Genomic DNA, 19579 nt, shown 5'->3' with positions numbered 1-19579 from the left:
ACATGTGAACCCTAATATGGGGGTTAAAGGAGCAATGTACTCAAATAATTTGCATTATGCATATGTACGAGCAGTATTTAAACATGTAGAATTGTTTTGGCAAAAAATAAAAAAAAAATTGATTAAAAGCCATTCAAATTTAAAATACAAATTAAACAGTTGCACCGGTTGTGTATTGCCTGCTAATTCTCACTGGTCCATATAGACGTTGGGTGATATTGGTTGCCAATCACTTTCCTCTATTTCTTAGGCTACTCCTTGGGTAGTGGCCTACACCGCCTATATTATGTTCTCTTCAACTCTGGTTTGTCTGTATGAATAATTGTTGTTTTAGACAAGCCAGACACATTTCCTTGTGCACTGACATTCTGGTTTTGAGCAGTACCATTTTTCCCATTAATAATGATAACATTCTTCATTTACTCCTGGATAACTGAGAAACACAACTTTGTTTGATTGAGCACTCCTTAGCCGCACCCATGACTGTGTCACATTGTACCCTAAATAATGTGATGTCGGCTGGGGAAAGTTAGCCAATAGGATACTGTCAGAAACACCCACTTCTGTAAGATTAAAGGGTTAGTTTTGTTAGAGCATGTCATTTTATGGCTACCAATACTGCAACCCTACATGTTTACCTCCTGAAAAAAGGAGTAACGGGACATGAAACCCAATATTTTTCTTTCATCATTCAGATAGAACATATATTTTTAAGCAACTTTCCAATTTACTTCTATTATCTAATGTGCTTAGTTTTCTTGTATACTTTGTTTAAAAGCATACCTAGATAGGCTCAGGAGGTCCAAGTTAGCTGCTAATTGGTGGCTGCACATTTATGCCTCTTTTCATTGGCTTACCGAAGTGTTCAGCTAACTTCCAGTATTGCATTGCTGATTCCTCAATAAAGGATACCAAGAAAATGAAGCAAACGTGATAATAAAAGGAAATTGCACAGTTGATTAATAATGTACGTTCATAAAACGAATCATAAAATAAAAATGAAATGAGGAAAGAGGAACGCTGGAACTCAAAGTGAATCAGAGTAGGTTTATTCAGGAGCAGGCATAACAACACATCAGGTAAGCTCCAATCTGACGCGTTTCGCGCATGCGTACATGCGCTCTTTCAGAGATAAAATAAAAAGTTTGTAATTACAGTGGAGTGAGTGTAGCTCAGGTAAGTACTGTAATCACATTTTGCACTCGCATAGCCCGCCGGCTATTATTAGGTACAGATATTGCATCATAGCCAGGGGACAAATCTTTCAGACCGTTTACACCACCTCATATACCATAAGAAAGTCGCTTAACTTCCTGACGTTAAGAATTTTGTTCAAGCTTTAGTCAGATTGAAACCAGTTATTAAGCCAATTTATCATCCTTGGAACCTTCACTGTTTGAACTCATGCATTCTATAGACATCCAGCTTCTTTTTTTGGAAGGTTTGTTTCTCGTAGCAATCTCTTCAACCAGAAGAGTCTGTGCTTTCTTGTGAACCTCCTTATCTAGTTTTCCATCAAGATAAGACTTTTTTAAGAACTAAATTTGATTTCTTGCCAAAGGTAGTTTCTTCAGACGACTTCAATTGAGAAATTGTGGTACCGTCTCTTCATCCTAATCCTCAGAATTCTAAAGAAAGGCTTCTAGATAATTTAGATGTAGTTAGAGCCTTCAGGCTAAAAGGGATTTTAGGCAATCCTTTAGTTTGTTCATTCATTTCTCGGGTTCATGCAAGGGCCAGAAGACCACTGTTGTGACTTTGGCTTCTTGGTTAAAGCTTTTAATCCACAAGGCTTACTTGGTGGTGGGAAAGTGTCCCCTGAAGCATATTACTTCTCACTCTACCAGATCACCAGATCAGTTTCCACTTCCTGGGCATTTAAACATTAGGCTTCTGTAGAACAAACAACATTTTACCACTTTTATTTTTTTTGCTTCTTTTTGGGTAGGAATGTTCTCCAGGCAGCATGGTCTAAGAATTAGGTGCCTGCCTTTTCGAAAAAATGTATCCTGCCCTCATAACCCGTGGACTCCAAAGCTTGGGTATTAGTTCCCAGACATAATGGATTTGTGGACTCTCTCCACCTTATGAAAGAAAAGAAAATTCATGCTTACCTGATAAATTAATTTATTTTGTTGTGTCCACAAGGCCCACTCTATTTATTTTAATTGTTGATTTTTTTCTGTTGTCAGTTCTAGTTTTGCACCTCATTTCTCTGTTCTGTCCTTTCCTACCTTTCTGCTTCTCCTTACTTGGCTTATACGTAATACTGGGAGGGATAGAACATTCTCTGAGTCTTTGGGGATCTTTGCCTCCTGTTATTGGCCAGCAGTTGAATCCCAGAAGTAATGGACTTGTGGACTCTCACCACCTCGAAACAAATGAATTTATCAGATAAACATAAATGTTGTTTTTGAAAGCATTTGAACTGTGATATCCGCAAAAATGTAATTATTTTACAGACAATGGAAATACCCCATGAAAACCTTCTTGAATATATTTCTCTTACATCTTGTGCTTTGTGTGCTGCACATGTGTGTTGCATGTTGCAGGGTAACGGTTCTGGATCCTGCAGGATGCACAGCCACCTCTAGAAAACACAATATTCTTAATTGAAGGATAAAGTAGGAAACCTAAATAATCATTTGTGGGTTCAACTATATCTCTTCCACCCAGACGGAGTTCTTCCCCTTGGCCTTTTGGTGTAATGTCAGACTTCATTCCCTGATCTTGTCTCAAAGGTTGAACCGGTCAAGTAATGTTTCTGAGTGGTCAGAGCTTTATTTCTTCTGTTATGTGTGATCAGTCCACGGGTCATCATTACTTCTGGGATATTATCTGCTCCCCTACAGGAAGTGCAAGAGGATTCACCCAGCAGAGTTGCTATATAGCTCCTCCCCTCTACGTCACCCCCAGTCATTCTCTTGCACCCAAAGACTAGATAGGACGTGTGAGAGGACTATGGTGATTATACTTAGTTTTTATAACTTCAATCAAAAGTTTGTTATTTTACAATAGCACCGGAGCGTGTTATTGCCTCTCTGGCAGAGTTTGAAGAAGAATCTACCAGAGTTTTTACTATGATTTTAACCGGAGTAGTTAAGATCATATTGCTGTTTCTCGGCCATCTGAGGGAGGTAAAAGCTTCAGATCAGGAGACAGCGGGCAGATAAATCTGCATTGAGGTATGTAGCAGTTTTTATTTTCTGAATGGAATTGATGAGAAAATCCTGCCATACCGTTATAATGACATGTATGTATACTCTACACTTTAGTATTCTGGGGATGGTATTTCACCGGAATTACTCTGTTAAAAAGTACATTAAACCTTTTAATAGGTATTTATTATGTTAAACGTTTTTGCTGGAATGTAGAATCGTTTGCATTTCTGAGGTACTGAGTGAATAAATATTTGGGCATTATTTTTCCACTTGGCAGTTGCTTGTTTTAATTGTGACAGTTTCGTTTCTCTCTCACTGCTGTGTGTGAGGGGGAGGGGCCGTTTTTGGCGCTCTTTGCTACGCATCAAAAATTTCCAGTCAGTTACTCTTGTAATTCCTGCATGATCCGGTTCATCTCTAACAGAACTTAGGGGTCTTCAAACTTCTTTGGAGGGAAGTAGATTCTCTCAGCAGAGCTGTGAGACTTATATATTGACTGTGATTACAAACGTTGCTCTGTAATTTTTATGTTTCAAATTTAATTATTGTTACTTTACTAATGGGAACAAACCTTTGCTAAAAGTTGTGTTGTTTTTTTAAGGATTGATGCTATAACTGTTTTTTTTTTTTTTTTTTTTTTTTCAGTTCATTATTTCAACTGTCATTTAATCGTTTAGTGCTTCTTGAGGCACAGTACGTTTTTGTTAAATAAGATTGTAACCAAGTTGCAAGTTTATTGCTAGTGTTTTAAACATGTCTGATTCAGAGGAAGATATCTGTGTCATTTGTTCCAATGCCAAGGTGGAGCCCAATAGAAATTTATGTACTAACTGTATTGATGCTACTTTAAATAAAAGCCAATCTGTACAAATTGAACAAATTTCACCAAACAGCGAGGGGAGAGTTATGCCGACTAACTCGCCTCACGTGTCAGTACCTGCATCTCCCGCCCGGGAGGTGCGTGATATTTTGGCGCCTAGTACATCTGGGCGGCCATTACAGATAACATTACAAGATATGGCTACTGTTATGACTGAAGTTTTGGCTAAATTACCAGAACTAAGAGGCAAGCGTGATCACTCTGGGGTGAGAACAGAGTGCGCTGATAATACTAGGGCCATGTCTGATACTGCGTCACAGCTTGCAGAACATGAGGACGGAGAGCTTCATTCTGTGGGTGATGGTTCTGATCCAAACAGATTGGATTCAGATATTTCAAATTTTAAATTTAAATTGGAGAACCTCCGTGTATTACTAGGGGAGGTTTTAGCGGCTCTTAATGATTGTAACACTGTTGCAATTCCAGAGAAATTGTGTAGGTTGGATAAATACTTTGCGGTACCGGCGAGTACTGACGTTTTTCCTATACCTAAAAGACTAACTGAAATTGTTACTAAGGAGTGGGATAGACCCGGTGTGCCGTTCTCACCCCCTCCTATATTTAGAAAGATGTTTCCAATAGACGACACCACACGGGACTTATGGCAAACGGTCCCTAAGGTGGAGGGAGCAGTTTCTACTTTAGCTAAGCGTACCACTATCCCGGTGGAGGATAGCTGTGCTTTTTCAGATCCAATGGATAAAAAATTAGAGGGTTACCTTAAGAAAATGTTTGTTCAACAAGGTTTTATATTGCAACCCCTTGCATGCATCGCGCCGATTACGGCTGCGGCAGCATTTTGGATTGAGTCTCTGGAAGAGAACCTTAATTCAGCTATGCTGGACGACATTACGGACAGGCTTAGAGTCCTTAAACTAGCTAATTCATTCATTTCGGAGGCCGTAGTACATTTAACAAAACTTACGGCTAAGAACTCAGGATTCGCCATTCAGGCACGTAGGGCGCTGTGGCTAAAATCCTGGTCAGCTGATGTAACTTCTAAGTCCAAATTACTTAATATACCTTTCAAGGGGCAAACTTTATTTGGGCCCGGTTTGAAAGAAATTATCGCTGACATTACAGGAGGTAAGGGCCACGCCCTGCCTCAAGACAAAGCCAAAGCTAAGGCTAGACAGTCTAATTTTCGTCCCTTTCGGAATTTCAAAGCAGGAGCAACATCAACTTCCACTGTACCAAAACAGGAAGGAGCTGTTGCTCGTTACAGACAAGGCTGGAAACCTAACCAGTCCTGGAACAAGGGCAAGCAGGCCAGGAAACCTGCTGCTGCCCCAAAGACAGCATGAACCGAGGGCCCCCGATCCGGGACCGGATCTAGTGGGGGGCAGACTCTCTCTCTTTGCCCAGGCTTGGGCAAGAGATGTTCAGGATCCCTGGGCGCTAGAGATCATATCTCAGGGATACCTTCTAGATTTCAAATTCTCTCCCCCAAGAGGGAGATTTCATCTGTCAAGGTTGTCAACAAACCAGATAAAGAAAGAAGCGTTTCTACGCTGCGTACAAGATCTGTTATTAATGGGAGTGATCCATCCGGTTCCGCGGTCGGAACAAGGACAAGGGTTTTACTCAAACCTGTTTGTGGTTCCCAAAAAAGAGGGAACTTTCAGGCCAATCTTGGATCTAAAGATCCTAAACAAATTCCTAAGAGTTCCATCGTTCAAAATGGAAACTATTCGGACAATCTTACCCATGATCCAAAAGGGTCAGTACATGACCACAGTGGATTTAAAGGATGCTTACCTTCACATACCGATTCACAAAGATCATTACCGGTATCTAAGGTTTGCCTTCTTAGACAGGCATTACCAGTTTGTAGCTCTTCCATTCGGGTTGGCTACGGCTCCAAGAATCTTCACAAAGGTTCTGGGTGCCCTTCTGGCGGTACTAAGACCGCGAGGAATTTCGGTAGCTCCGTACCTAGACGACATTCTGATACAAGCTTCAAGCTTTCAAACTGCCAAGTCTCATACAGAGTTAGTTCTGGCATTTCTAAGGTCGCATGGATGGAAAGTGAACGAAAAGAAGAGTTCTCTTTTTCCTCTCACAAGAGTTCCATTCTTAGGGACTCTTATAGATTCTCTGGAAATGAAGATTTATCTGACAGAAGACAGATTAACAAAGCTTCTAAGTGCTTGCCGTGTCCTTCATTCCATTCAACTCCCGTCAGTAGCTCAATGCATGGAGGTGATCGGCTTAATGGTAGCAGCAATGGACATAGTTCCCTTTGCACGTCTACATCTCAGACCGCTGCAATTGTGCATGCTAAGTCAGTGGAATGGGGATTACTCAGACTTGTCCCCTACTCTGAATCTGGATCAAGAGACCAGAAACTCTCTTCTATGGTGGCTTTCTCGGCCACATCTGTCCAGGGGGATGCCATTCAACAGGCCGGACTGGACAATTGTAACAACAGACGCCAGCCTACTAGGTTGGGGCGCTGTCTGGAATTCTCTGAAGGCTCAGGGACAATGGAGTCAGGAGGAAAGTCTCCTACCAATAAACATTCTGGAATTGAGAGCAGTTCTCAATGCCCTTCTGACTTGGCCCCAGTTAAAAACTCGGGGGTTCATCAGGTTTCAGTCGGACAACATCACGACTGTAGCGTACATCAACCATCAAGGAGGGACAAGAAGCTCCCTAGCAATGATGGAAGTATCAAAGATAATTCGCTGGGCAGAGTCTCACTCTTGCCACCTGTCAGCAATCCACATCCCGGGAGTGGAGAACTGGGAGGCGGATTTCTTGAGTCGTCAGACTTTTCATCCGGGGGAGTGGGAACTTCATCCGGAGGTCTTTGCCCAAATACTTCGACATTGGGGCAAACCAGAGATAGATCTCATGGCGTCTCGCAAGAACGCCAAACTTCCTCGCTACGGATCCAGGTCCAGGGATCCGGGAGCTGTTCTGATAGATGCTTTGACAGCACCTTGGAACTTCGGGATGGCTTATGTGTTTCCACCCTTCCCGCTGCTTCCTCGATTGATTGCCAAAATCAAACAGGAGAGAGCATCAGTGATTCTAATAGCACCTGCATGGCCACGCAGGACTTGGTATGCAGATCTAGTGGACATGTCATCCTGTCCGCCTTGGTCTCTACCTCTAAGACAGGACCTTCTGATACAGGGTCCATTCAAACATCAAAATCTAACTTCTCTGAAGCTGACTGCTTGGAAATTGAACGCTTGATTTTATCAAAACGTGGTTTTTCTGAGTCGGTTATTGATACCCTGATACAGGCTAGGAAACCTGTTACTAGAAGGATTTACCATAAGATATGGCGTAAATACCTATACTGGTGTGAATCCAAAGATTACTCCTGGAGTAAGGTTAGGATTCCTAGGATATTGTCCTTTCTACAAGAAGGTTTAGAAAAGGGTTTATCGGCTAGCTCATTAAAGGGACAGATCTCAGCTCTGTCCATCTTGTTACACAGGCGTCTGTCAGAAAATCCAGACGTCCAGGCTTTTTGTCAGGCTTTAGCTAGGATCAAGCCTGTGTTTAAAACTGTTGCTCCGCCATGGAGTTTAAACTTAGTTCTTAACGTTTTACAGGGTGTTCCGTTTGAACCCCTTCATTCCATTGATATAAAATTGTTATCTTGGAAAGTTCTGTTTTTAATGGCTATCTCCTCGGCTCGAAGAGTCTCTGAGTTATCAGCCTTACATTGTGATTCTCCTTATCTGATCTTTCACTCAGACAAGGTAGTTCTGCGTACTAAACCTGGGTTCTTACCTAAGGTAGTCACTAACAGGAATATCAATCAAGAGATTGTTGTTCCATCCTTGTGTCCAAATCCTTCTTCAAAGAAGGAACGTCTTCTACACAATCTGGATGTAGTTCGTGCCCTCAAGTTCTACTTGCAGGCAACTAAGGATTTTCGACAAACGTCTTCCCTGTTTGTCGTGTACTCTGGTCAGAGGAGAGGCCATAAGGCTTCGGCTACCTCTCTCTCCTTCTGGCTTCGTAGCATAATTCGTTTAGCCTATGAGACTGCTGGACAGCAGCCTCCTGAAAGAATTACAGCTCATTCTACTAGAGCTGTGGCTTCCACTTGGGCCTTTAAGAATGAGGCCTCTGTTGAACAGATTTGCAAGGCTGCAACTTGGTCTTCGCTTCATACTTTTTCCAAATTTTACAAATTTGACACTTTTGCTTCTTCGGAGGCTATTTTTGGGAGAAAGGTTCTTCAGGCAGTGGTTCCTTCTGTATAATGAGCCTGCCTATCCCTCCCGTCATCCGTGTACTTTTGCTTTGGTATTGGTATCCCAGAAGTAATGATGACCCGTGGACTGATCACACATAACAGAATAAAACATAATTTATGCTTACCTGATAAATTCCTTTCTTCTGTTGTGTGATCAGTCCACGGCCCGCCCTGTTTTTTAAGGCAGGTAAATATTTTTTAAATTATACTCCAGTCACCACTACACCCTTGGCTTCTCCTTTCTCGTTGGTCTTTGGTCGAATGACTGGAGGTGACGTAGAGGGGAGGAGCTATATAGCAACTCTGCTGGGTGAATCCTCTTGCACTTCCTGTAGGGGAGCAGATAATATCCCAGAAGTAATGATGACCCGTGGACTGATCACACAACAGAAGAAAGGAATTTATCAGGTAAGCATAAATTATGTTTTTGGTAGCTCCTATCAATTTGTCCTACAGTCTGTTAAGTATATCCTATGATGTGTCTTCAATGGTTCCATATGAAGAATGTTTCTAGATCCTGGTGACACATCATATATTATCCACTTTTCTGCGGGAAATATTTTCAAAATAGTAAAGCTTTATTATTTATCTCTGTCTGCTTCCTGTGTGCAGACTTTCTGTCTCGAGGTGCACACAGAGGATATGCTATCATGGATACTCATTAAGCATAAATCAGGCAAGCATAATAAATCTTCTACATGCACAACGACCCATGGGCCTTTATGTTTCTTAGACATGTAAATGTTGTTTATCTTCTGCACCGAGACAAATGAGTTACATTATAAGTTTATCCTCTGCAAAAAAAGGGAGGGGGCTTGGTTCTTCTTCTAAATGACAGCAGTTTTGCAACAGTGTTATATATTAGCTAGAGCACTAGGTGGCAGCACTATTTCCTGTAATGTAGTTCTTCATTCATGTGCACGCTACCTATCTAGATATCTCTTCAACAAAGAATAACATGAGAATAAAACTAATTTGCTAATAGAAGTAAACTGGAACGTTTTTTAAAATTGTATTGTCTGTCCGAATCATGAAAGAACTTTTTTGGATATCATGTTCCTTTTAAGTTCCATTTTTTATTTTTAGAAGATTTCAGTGTTCCTAGGTTGTTATTTAAGACTGTTTTTAGTGTAGCGTTCCTTATTCTGTGCCATGTTACCCGAACTGTTCAAAGGCAGCGGGACCAAATCCTTCATGTTACCTTTTACTTTTCAAGGAATGCTGCACCGTTTGCTGTCTATGTTTCTATCAAATTTCCCCTGATTTGCTGCAGATTGAAGGCTGCATTGCCAATAGCACTGCTTGATTATTGGAGTCTCAAATGCTAACGTAAATAGACTTGTGACACACTAATGCAAAAACGGCATGCTCTTATTGATTAGAAAATGTCAATTTTGCCTGACTGAGCATAGCTTACTACATGTTTAACCCCTCAGTTAGGTTAGACACACAGTCCTGCTCCGAAGACACAAGTCAGCTCCTGAGATGGATTTTAGCTATGTGTTTAAACTCTTTAAACTTTTTAAACTCTCTTTAAACACATTATTATCTAGGGTCAGTTATGTATTTTTTTTCATCAGAATGTTCCTTTTCACTAAAAACACACACATACCATCTGAAATGGAAACCAATCAGATTGTTTTAGAAAAATATATTAAAGGTGTAAAATCAGCCTGGATGTCATGTGCATGTGGCCTGCATAAGATTCTCAATATTCTCCTTATATTTAAAGGGACAATAAAGTCAAACCTAAACTTAAATTGATTGGATAGAGCATGCCATTTTAAACAACTTTCTTATTTACTCCTATTATCAATTTTGCTTAGTTCTCTTGTATCTGTTGTTAAAAAGTAATCCTAGGTGAGCTCAGGAGCGTGCACGTGTTTTTAGCCATCTGGCAGCAGTGCCTGCAATAATATTTAGAGCATTGTTATACATTGTTGCAAACCCTGCTGTTATAGAGTAAGGACACGTGCACGCTCCAGAGCTCATCTAGGATTACAATTTAACAAAGAATACCAAAAAAAAACTGTTTAAAGCTGTTTAAAATTGCTCTGTCCAATTTAGTGTCAGGGAATCATATGCTGTAGTAATATAATGTACAAAAGAGTTACCCATATGCAGGGTTGGACTGGGAATAAAAAGCAGCCCTGGAAAATTTGAAGACCACCCTATTTTTATTGATTCAGTAGAATGTGCACACTGTTTTCTAAAAGGGGATCACTGGGATACTCCTCCCTCAAATATTTTTTTTTCAGAATTATATTATATTAGTTTGTATTAAACAAAAAGTGATAGATTGTTGTTATATAGGCACCCTACAACCCAATTGCATCCATTAATCACCCCTTGAAATTGTGGCTATCCAGCCTGAGCTGCTGCAGCCCACCGGGAAATCTCTTGGTATCATGGTAGGCCAGTCCAGCCTTACCCATATGAGTGATGCATGTACTGGCTGGTGCTAATCTGCCAACCTTCAGACCTGTCTCTCATCTCTCTCCTGCTTCTTGTCATATCTCTCTCTCCCTTCCATACCTTCCTTCCTCCTCTTCTATGTCCTTCTCTCAACATCTTACACTGCATAACACTTTCTTCCCTTGTTTTCCTAATCAAGTCACCTTTACATATTTGCCCTAAGGCCACTCTTTGTATCCACTACCATCATAATCATCAACATTCTTTGTCATTTTATTTCACATTGACTGGTGCTTTTTATATTATTCCCACCCCCTTCTTTTTTCCTAATCCTAAGGGAGACATTCAGAACCATCCATTTTCAGAGCAGCCATTATATTAATATTTGATGAACATGATGAGTCAGTAGGTGGGACCAAGCCCAGTGTAATCAGTTCAGGTGGAATATGCTGACCTGCACTAAAACGGCTAAGCTTTCTTTTCCACTCACTTCCCTGACTTGGGAGGACATGTGCAAGAATCCCAAGAGTTGAATGTGCCGGACAGTCTATTAAAATGGCACGTGCCACTATGCTGTCTTTTGAAATTCATTGTGGAAGATATGTTTGTTTTTTTAAACCATAAGTAGTTTAATCTTGCCAAGACATCCAAACAGCAGACACATTGAACCGAATGCTGAAAATGCTTCAGTCATATAAGCACATTTCTAATGTGGCTGTACTTTTAGCAATCGCACAGTAAACCAGATTAGGAAAAGCTTCAACCCATTAAAGGGGCACTCAATCAAAATTAAACTTTAATTGTTCAGAAAGAGCATGCCATTTTAAACAACTTTCCAATTTACTTCCATTAACTAAATGTGCACAGTCTTTTTATATTTAAACTTTTTGAGTCACCAGCTCCTACTGAGCATGTGCAAGAATAAGTGTGTGTGCGTTTGTGAATTGCTGATGGCTGTCACATGGTACGTGTATGCATTTGTTATTGGCTGATGGCTGTCACATGGTACAGGGGGAGTGGAAAAAAGACAACTTTTTTAATTGTCAGAAAACAAATCTACTATTCATTTGAAGTTCAGACTAAGTGCTATTGCATTGTCTTGTTATCTTGCATTTGTTGATTATGCAAATCTACTGTGTTGACTGGTCCTTTAAACTGTTTTAGAGACTTAGACAAATCTATTGACTTTCCATAGTATAGAATCCATTTGACAGAACAGGGATCTTATTGTGACTGTATATAAAGCATGTGACACTGTATATAAAGCATGTGACACTGTATATAAAGCATGTGACACTGTATATAAAGCATGTGACACTGTATATAAAGCATGTGACACTGTATATAAAGCATGTGACTGTATATAAAGCATGTGACACTGTATATAAAGCATGTGACACTGTATATAAAGCATGTGACACTGTATATAAAGCATGTGACACTGTATATAAAGCATGTGACACTGTATATAAAGCATGATTTTGATCACAATCGTGTGTGTGCTCTGGTTATGGTTGTAGGTTTAGAAGAACTGGTGTTGGCTGAAATTAGCTCACCAAGCCGCACACAGACTGGAGACAGCAGCAGCATCTCATCCTTTAGCTACAGAGAAATAATGAAGGAGAATTCAGTACCTAGTGGTAACAAGGTAAGAATATGGTAATGGAAAGGAGTGTGAAGGAGGGGGTGCATTGCATGCTGGGTGAAGGAGGGGGGTTGTTTTATATGGTTTGTGAATGTGGGAATGATAGGTGGAGGGGGGGTGCTTCCTATGCTGAGTAAAGGAGGGAGGTGCTTCATATGAAGGGTTAATTTGATGCTTCTTATTATTGGCAAATTTAAGAAGTGCGCCCCCTATGCTGGGTTGAGGTGCTTCCTATGTTGGGTGAAGGGGGTGGTGCTTCCTTTGCTGTCTGAAGGAGGAGGGTGCTTCCTATGCTGGCTGATGGAGAGAGATGCTTTCTATGCTGGCTGAAGGAGGGGGGTGCTTCCTTTGCTGGCTGATGGAGAGAGATGCTTCCTATGCTGGCTGATGGAGAAAGATGCTTCCTATGCTGGCTGAAGGAGGGAGTGCATCCTATGCTGGGGGTGAAGGAGAGGGTGCATCCTATGCTGGGAGTGAAACAGGGGGGGTGCTTCCTATGCTGGGTAAAAGAAGAAAGTGCCTCATGTTGGGTAAAGGAGGGAGGTGCCTCCTATGCTTGGTGAAAGAGGGGCTGCCTCCTATGCTCGGTGAAGGAGGGAGGTACTTCCTATGCTGGATGTAAGAGGGGGTGGTTCCTATGCTGGGTGGAGGGGGGTGCCTACTATGCTTGGTGAAAGATGGGGTGATTCATATGCTGGATGAAAGAGGGTAGTGATTCCTATGCTGTGTGAAGGAGGGAGATACTCCCTATGCTGGGTGAAGGAGGGGTTGCTTCCTATGCTGAGTGAAAGAGGGGGGTGTTTCCTATGCTGGATGAAAGAGTGAGGTGCTTCCTATGCTAGATGGAGGGGGGGGGGTTCCTATGCTGGGTAAAGGGGGGAGGTAATTTCTATGCTGGGTGAAAGAGGGAGGTGCTTCTTATGATGGGTGAAGGAGGTGTTTCGTATGTTGGGTTAATGTGGGAAGTTCTTTCCATTATGGGTACACAGAGGTGCTTCCTTTTTATTTTTGAACCATCTGGAAGTGTTTAAATTGATCGGTGAAGGGGAGGCAGTTGATATGTTGGGTGAAGTGGGGAGGTGCTTTAATAAGTGAAAAAAGAGAGGGAAGATATGCTTCCTATAAGGCTTTTTTCTTTTATTCCAAGTAAAGGAAGGAGGGGAATAGATTCCTAAGTAAGGTTTAGCACTGAAGAAGCTTTTTTTTTCTTGTAAATATTTATGTTCTGGCTTTTTGCCATCACTTTTAGTGCTGTTAATATGGACAATAATTGCTTGTTCTTTAAAGGGATAATTTGTTTATCATAATGGTTTTGAAGGTGGAGGGTAGTCTTCATACAGGAGATACTTGAGCTTCTATTGGAAAGGATATTGGCAGAACCATGACCTCCAGTCTGGCATCTCGTTCTATTTCTGTTCTAGTCTAATACCGGAAGCCCTCAATCCAGTCTTCAGCGGCCGGCAGAGCTTTCAGATGAAGAGGTGTCTGAACTATTCCAGAGATTGGCTGAAATCCAACAAGAAAAATGGATGCTGGAAGAAAAGGTGAGGATGGGTGTGCCTGAGCGTGTCACATGTAATGAACATGCGCACGGTGTCTGCAGTATGTTCTTCTTGTGGGTAATGCCCTGTGTGTAGGTTTTAAGTTACAGGTATACCTTGCTCATACAGCGGGTTAGGGACCGGAGCCCCGCTGTAAAGTGAAAACCGCCTTAAAGTGAAACAAGTTTTAGCTCTCTTTTCACTTGCCATTGTGTTTAAAAACGTGAAAATATGTTTGAACATATATTACGTGTGGAATAGCACTAAGTTTAGATTAACACTAGCACAGCACAGTATTGTATTCAATTACTATGTAATAAAAATTGTACATTACCTGTAAAACAGTAGTAAAACATTCCAGACTACCACACTGAGACATGAAGTGCACTACAATGCTGTAAACAGACCAAAAAGCGCATAACAAAATGGTGCCAGTCGGGTTTCTCGCAATCTTTAGATGAGTACAGTATTGTTTCAAATTCCTTGGATGTTGAACTTCAGCTCCATATTAGCGCTGTATTAGTGAAGCACTGTAAAGTGAGGTATAACTGTACTGATCTAGTGTGAGTCTGGGTCCTATCTCCAACCCTAGAACTGCCATACTAATTAGGCTGCAGTTTCCTCCCAGCAGATCCTTCTATCTATCTCACCTTTTTCATACACTGCTATAACATGGCAGACACTTCTGAGCTATCTTCCTCTTCTCTTCCGATCCCATCCCTCTTCTTTGTCCTCCTTTTTTCAATGTTTCTGATTTTCTTTCTTATCCCGCTTTTCTCTTTTGACTGAAGTCTCCGTTTTATTTCTGCAGGTGAAACACCTTGAAGTAAGCAGTGCATCTATGGCTGATGATCTATGCAGGAAGAGTGAAATTATTGAGACTTACGTTATGGACAGCAGGATTGGTTAGTGCTGTGTACTGTGTTTATGCTGTGACCAATCCCAGGGCTGAGTGCTGCTCCAGCATTTGACCAATCAGTGCTGTGGAACCTTTTCTACGTATTGCGTCACTGTGTGACAGACTAGGTGATCTGCCCCTCACATGTACGCACAGTGGGGTGCTATATTCTTAAATGGACAGCAAACAGTACAATTATAGTGCTCTGTCATATGCATGTTAGACTCTCATACATAAGGAGGCTGAGTTTTTCACTGAATCTATTATATTATGCAGTTAAAAGGCCATTGAACATTAAAGGGACACTAAACCCATTTTTTTTTCTTTGATGATTAATATAGAACAGCAATTTTAAGCAACCTTCTAAATTTACTCCTATTAATTTTTCTTCGATCTCTTGCTATCTTTATTTGAAAAAGCAGGAATGTAGGGTTAGGAGCCAGACCATTTTTGGTTCAGCAGATGGGTTGCACTTTCTGATTGGTGTCTAAATGAAGCTACCAATCAGCTGCTATATAGCGCTGCACACTCTTGAGCTTACATTTCTGCTTTTCAAATAAGGATAACAAGAAAACAAAGAAATATGATAATAGAAGTCAATTAGAAAGTTGTTTAAAATGTAATGTTCTATCTAAATCATGAAAGAACAAATTTGGGTTTTATGTTCCTTTAAAGGGACAGTACACTGTAAAATTGTTTTTCCGTTAATGTATTTTAAATGACTTGTTATACTAACTGCAGAGTATAACATTTATGAGAAATTCCATTTTCATGCTTATTTGTGTATATGAAGTAGCTGATTTTGTGCTTTAAAACCACAGCCTATTACAATGGGTTTTGATACAAAATCTCGTTATGTTCTAAGTTTGTGTAAACAGACTTGCTTCCTTATCTTTTATTTGGCTGGAACACCAAAGCTCAATACATAGAGAGAACAATGGAAAATGATCATTTTATTACTTAACTATCCTGCATCCCACTGAGAGTGTAATCTCTTCTGCTGGCTGTGTATACTTAGGCTATTCAATAGCCTATACTCCAGTATTAATTTGTTCAGTGTAGGTGGCGATACCACAGGCTAAATCAGCTATTTCAAATGCTGAAATAGGAGTAAAGGAGCTACTTGTAACCAATTTAAAGTGAAGGTAAATGTAGCTTCATGTTGATCTAGTATTTTATTATATGATACAAATCAGTATGAGTTTCATTCATCAATATTTATAAATCTTATTGTAAACAAAGGTTATCTGCTTTATAAGTCCATTTCTGACGGTATACAAATTCAACCCCTTTTTTTTTTTTGTCTCGGTCAGGTCACGTTTTTACATAGTCCAATTGAAAATCTGTCCGTTAGGCCACGTCATTTGCCTCCTTGATGGTATGCGCATGCGCTGTTGTTTTTTGTTTACATCGGAATACACGCGCGCTTCCGTTTCCCGCATGCGTAACTGTATGCAGTTAGAATTTCCAGCACTCGCCAAGTTGCGCATGTGGAGGGTGAAATCGGCAATTTGCGCATGCGCAGTTCATAGGAGCATTGTGAACGCGCTTTTGAGTGACGTATAGAGCGGGTGGGACTGCTCTATATATCACTTACCAGAAAAGCAGGAAATACAGATACTGCGGAGTCACCATCATAATGGTAGGGATGGATAAATATATATAATATTTAAAATATAAAAGAAAAAGTGAAAAAAAGTTAGCGATTAGCTTATGTAAATAATAAAGAATGCATGGATGTCTTCAAAATGAAAAAACTTTACCTTCACTTTAATAAACTCTAGCAGGTTAAAAGGATCATTGGGAATAATTTAAAGGGGAGAACATTTTTGGGTGAACTATCCCTTTAGGTTTTTTATTTTTGGCCTGTAATAGTGTGGGTCACACCACAAACGGCAAGACTGCGCTATTACAACCTCCCTCTCTCCTGCAGGCCTCCTGTTATCAAAAACACAAGCCCCATTAAAAGAACAGTGACGTACCGGACTTTAAGGGGTTAAGCTATTACAGCATTTTCTTGCTGCACTTTGATGTCCCTTTAATAGTGCTTATGTTGGCGGTGAGAGCATTTTCTCACTTGCCTTTATTGTCCTTGGACCTTTCCTGGATCTTGTTACCTATTGTACGTATTTATCTCTTATCTCAACCCCACTGTGACCTGCAAACTTCTCAAAGTCACTCTGCACAGCTGAAGGTAATGCCCAGACACTTCCTGTTTAGGGATTGGCTGCTGGATAGTGCCAGTGATCCCCCCCCCATCTTACGGGTATATAAAATCACATGATCTGATCTCTGTGTCTCCCCTTTTTGTCACCATTCCTTTTCCTTCTCATGCTTTCTTTCTCTCCTTCCTTTCCTCATCTCCTTCTGATTCTTTTGCATTTTGCTTTTCTCCTTGGATCACAGACAGTCTTTATTGGGAGTGTCAGGTTGCTTTGGCCAGAAGTTGTCAGTATAAAGAGCAAGACAGCAGCTTTTGCATATGTGATGAGCTGTGAAACGTTAATGGCAGGCAGACGAGGAGTAGGGATATGGAGAGCTCAGACAGGCGTGGGTTACGTGATGCCCTGCAAGGCGTAGGGAATAGTTTCAGGGTCACTGCCGGTCATATGTATAATGCTGCTAGTTCCAGGCATTTATATATAATGATATTACACTGTTAGTAAGAGGTGTGCAATGGTTTATATTGCCAATACATTGTTAGTTATGGATAAACAGACATATATAATGCTTGTGCAGTTATAGTTTGTTATATCCAATGTCAGTGATAGACGGGCAGGGATATATAATACCAACTTACTCTGTTATTAAAAGGACAGTCAAGTCTAAAAAAAAAATCTTGATTTAAATAGGGCATGTAATTTTGAACAACTTTGTAATTTACTTTAATCACCAATTTTGCATTGTTCTCTTGGTATCCTTAGTTGAAAGCTAAACCTAGGAGGTTCATATGCTAATTTCTTAGACCTTGAAGGCCGTCTCTAAGCTGAATGCATTTTAACCACTACAGGGCGTTAGTTAATGTGTTTCATATAGATAACATTGAGCTCATGCATGTGAATTTACCGAGGAGTGAGCACTGATTGGTTAAAATGCAAGTCTGTCAAAAGAACTGAAATAAGGGGGCAGTCTGCCAAGGCTTAGATACAAGGTAATCACAGATGTAAAACGTGTATAATTATAACTGTGTTGGTTATGCAAAACTGGGGAATGGGTAATTAAGGGATTATCTATCTTTTAAAACAACAACAATTCTGGTGTTGACTGTCCCTTCAATGTAAACTGAGAGCACTTTTGGCTCCAAACACGTTATCCCTGTATACTACTCCTCTCTACCCGTCTTGGCTTTCCCAGTCTCTTAACTCATCCCTATGATAGTACCAGACTCACCTTGTGCCTCCGACTCCTGTGCCAAGCTCACCCTTTCCTAAATAGCTGTGCCATGCTCGCATCTCACCCCTGTGGCTCTACCAGGGTCCCTCTAACCCATATGGTTGTACTAGGCTCCTCCCTCTTTAAAAGTAAACTATTTGTTTTTCAATGTCTATCCACTTATTAAAGGGACAGTCTGCACCAGAATTTTTATTGTTTTAAAAGATAGATAATCCCTCTATTACCCATTCCCCAGTTTTGCATAACTAACACATTTATAATAATATACTTTTAACCTCTGTGATTATCTTGTATCTAAGCCTCTGCAAACTGCCTCTTTATTTCAGTTCTTTTGACAGACTTGCAGTTTAGCCAATCAGTGCCTGCTCCCAGATAACTTCACGTGCATGAGCACAGTGTTATCTATATGAAATACGTGAACTAACACCCTCTAGTGGTGAAAAAATGTTAAAATGCATTCTGAAAAGAGGCGGCCTTCAAGGTCTAAGAAATTAGCATATGACCCTCCTAGGTTAAGCTTTCAACTAAGAATACCAAGAGAACAAAGCAAAATCGGTGATAAAAGTAAATTGGAAAATTGTTTAAAATTACATGCCCTATCTGAATGATGAAAGTTTATTTTGGCCTAGACTGTCCCTTTAAAGCTATCACCTAAAACTGAATAATTACAAACTCAATTGAATTGTGTGTGTGTTGCTGTTCGCAGTAACGTCCTCCACCAGCAAACAAATGAAACTATTGGTGACTATTTAATCAGGAGATCTAGAAGATGACATTTTGATTAAACATGATTGAAATAACATTAAAACAGTAGAAATAAATACTTACAAGAAGGGCATATTCTTAAAGGGATATGAAACCCCCAAAAATGTTCTTTTGTGATTCAGACAGAGCATAATATTAAAAAAAGTTTATAATTTACTTCGATTATCAAATTTGCTTTGTTCCCATAAGATTCTGTGTTGAAGAGATACCTAGGTAGGTATCTGGAGCTCTACATGGCAGGAAACAGTGCTCTTGCAAATAGATAGCATTCTTGCAAAACTGCTGCCATATAGTGCTCTAGAAATAGGCTGGCTCATAAACATACGTCTATGATTTTCAACAAAGGATACTAAGAGTACGAAGAAACATTGATAATAGAAGTAAATTAGAAAGTTGTTTTAAATCACATGCTCTGTCTGAATCTTGAAAGAAAATTTTTGGGTTCACATCCCTTTAACATTTTGTATTTAGATCACTGAATATATTATTCCTCAGATGTAAAGTATCATGACGAGGGAAGAGCTCTGGGCTTACTCAAAAGTAAGTAAAAATATTGTTTTTGACAAATAATTTTGTTTGATATTGTTTCATGGGGTCATTAGGATTTTGTTTATTAGCGAAAAAATGCCTGTGGGGAAGGTCTTCAAAGCAACAGTGGA

General features: G+C 40.2%; 1 protein-coding gene across 3 annotated transcripts in view; it reads left to right on the top strand.

Annotated features, from left to right (window-relative positions):
- Positions 1 to 19579, top strand: part of GRIPAP1 (GRIP1 associated protein 1) — a 151213-nt gene that overhangs the window by 93578 nt on the left and 38056 nt on the right. For all 3 annotated transcript variants that reach the window (XM_053695509.1, XM_053695508.1, XM_053695511.1), the window contains 3 exons: positions 12199 to 12326; positions 13745 to 13867; positions 14676 to 14769. In XM_053695509.1, the coding sequence (XP_053551484.1) occupies positions 12199 to 12326; positions 13745 to 13867; positions 14676 to 14769 (345 nt within the window). The remainder of the gene's footprint in view (positions 1 to 12198; positions 12327 to 13744; positions 13868 to 14675; positions 14770 to 19579) is intronic.

The sequence above is a fragment of the Bombina bombina genome, chromosome 12 (genome assembly GCF_027579735.1).
Source record: "Bombina bombina isolate aBomBom1 chromosome 12, aBomBom1.pri, whole genome shotgun sequence".
NCBI lineage: Eukaryota > Metazoa > Chordata > Amphibia > Anura > Bombinatoridae > Bombina > Bombina bombina.
Note: the sequence above shows the minus strand (reverse complement) of the source record. Positions and strands in the feature narration are given on the sequence as shown.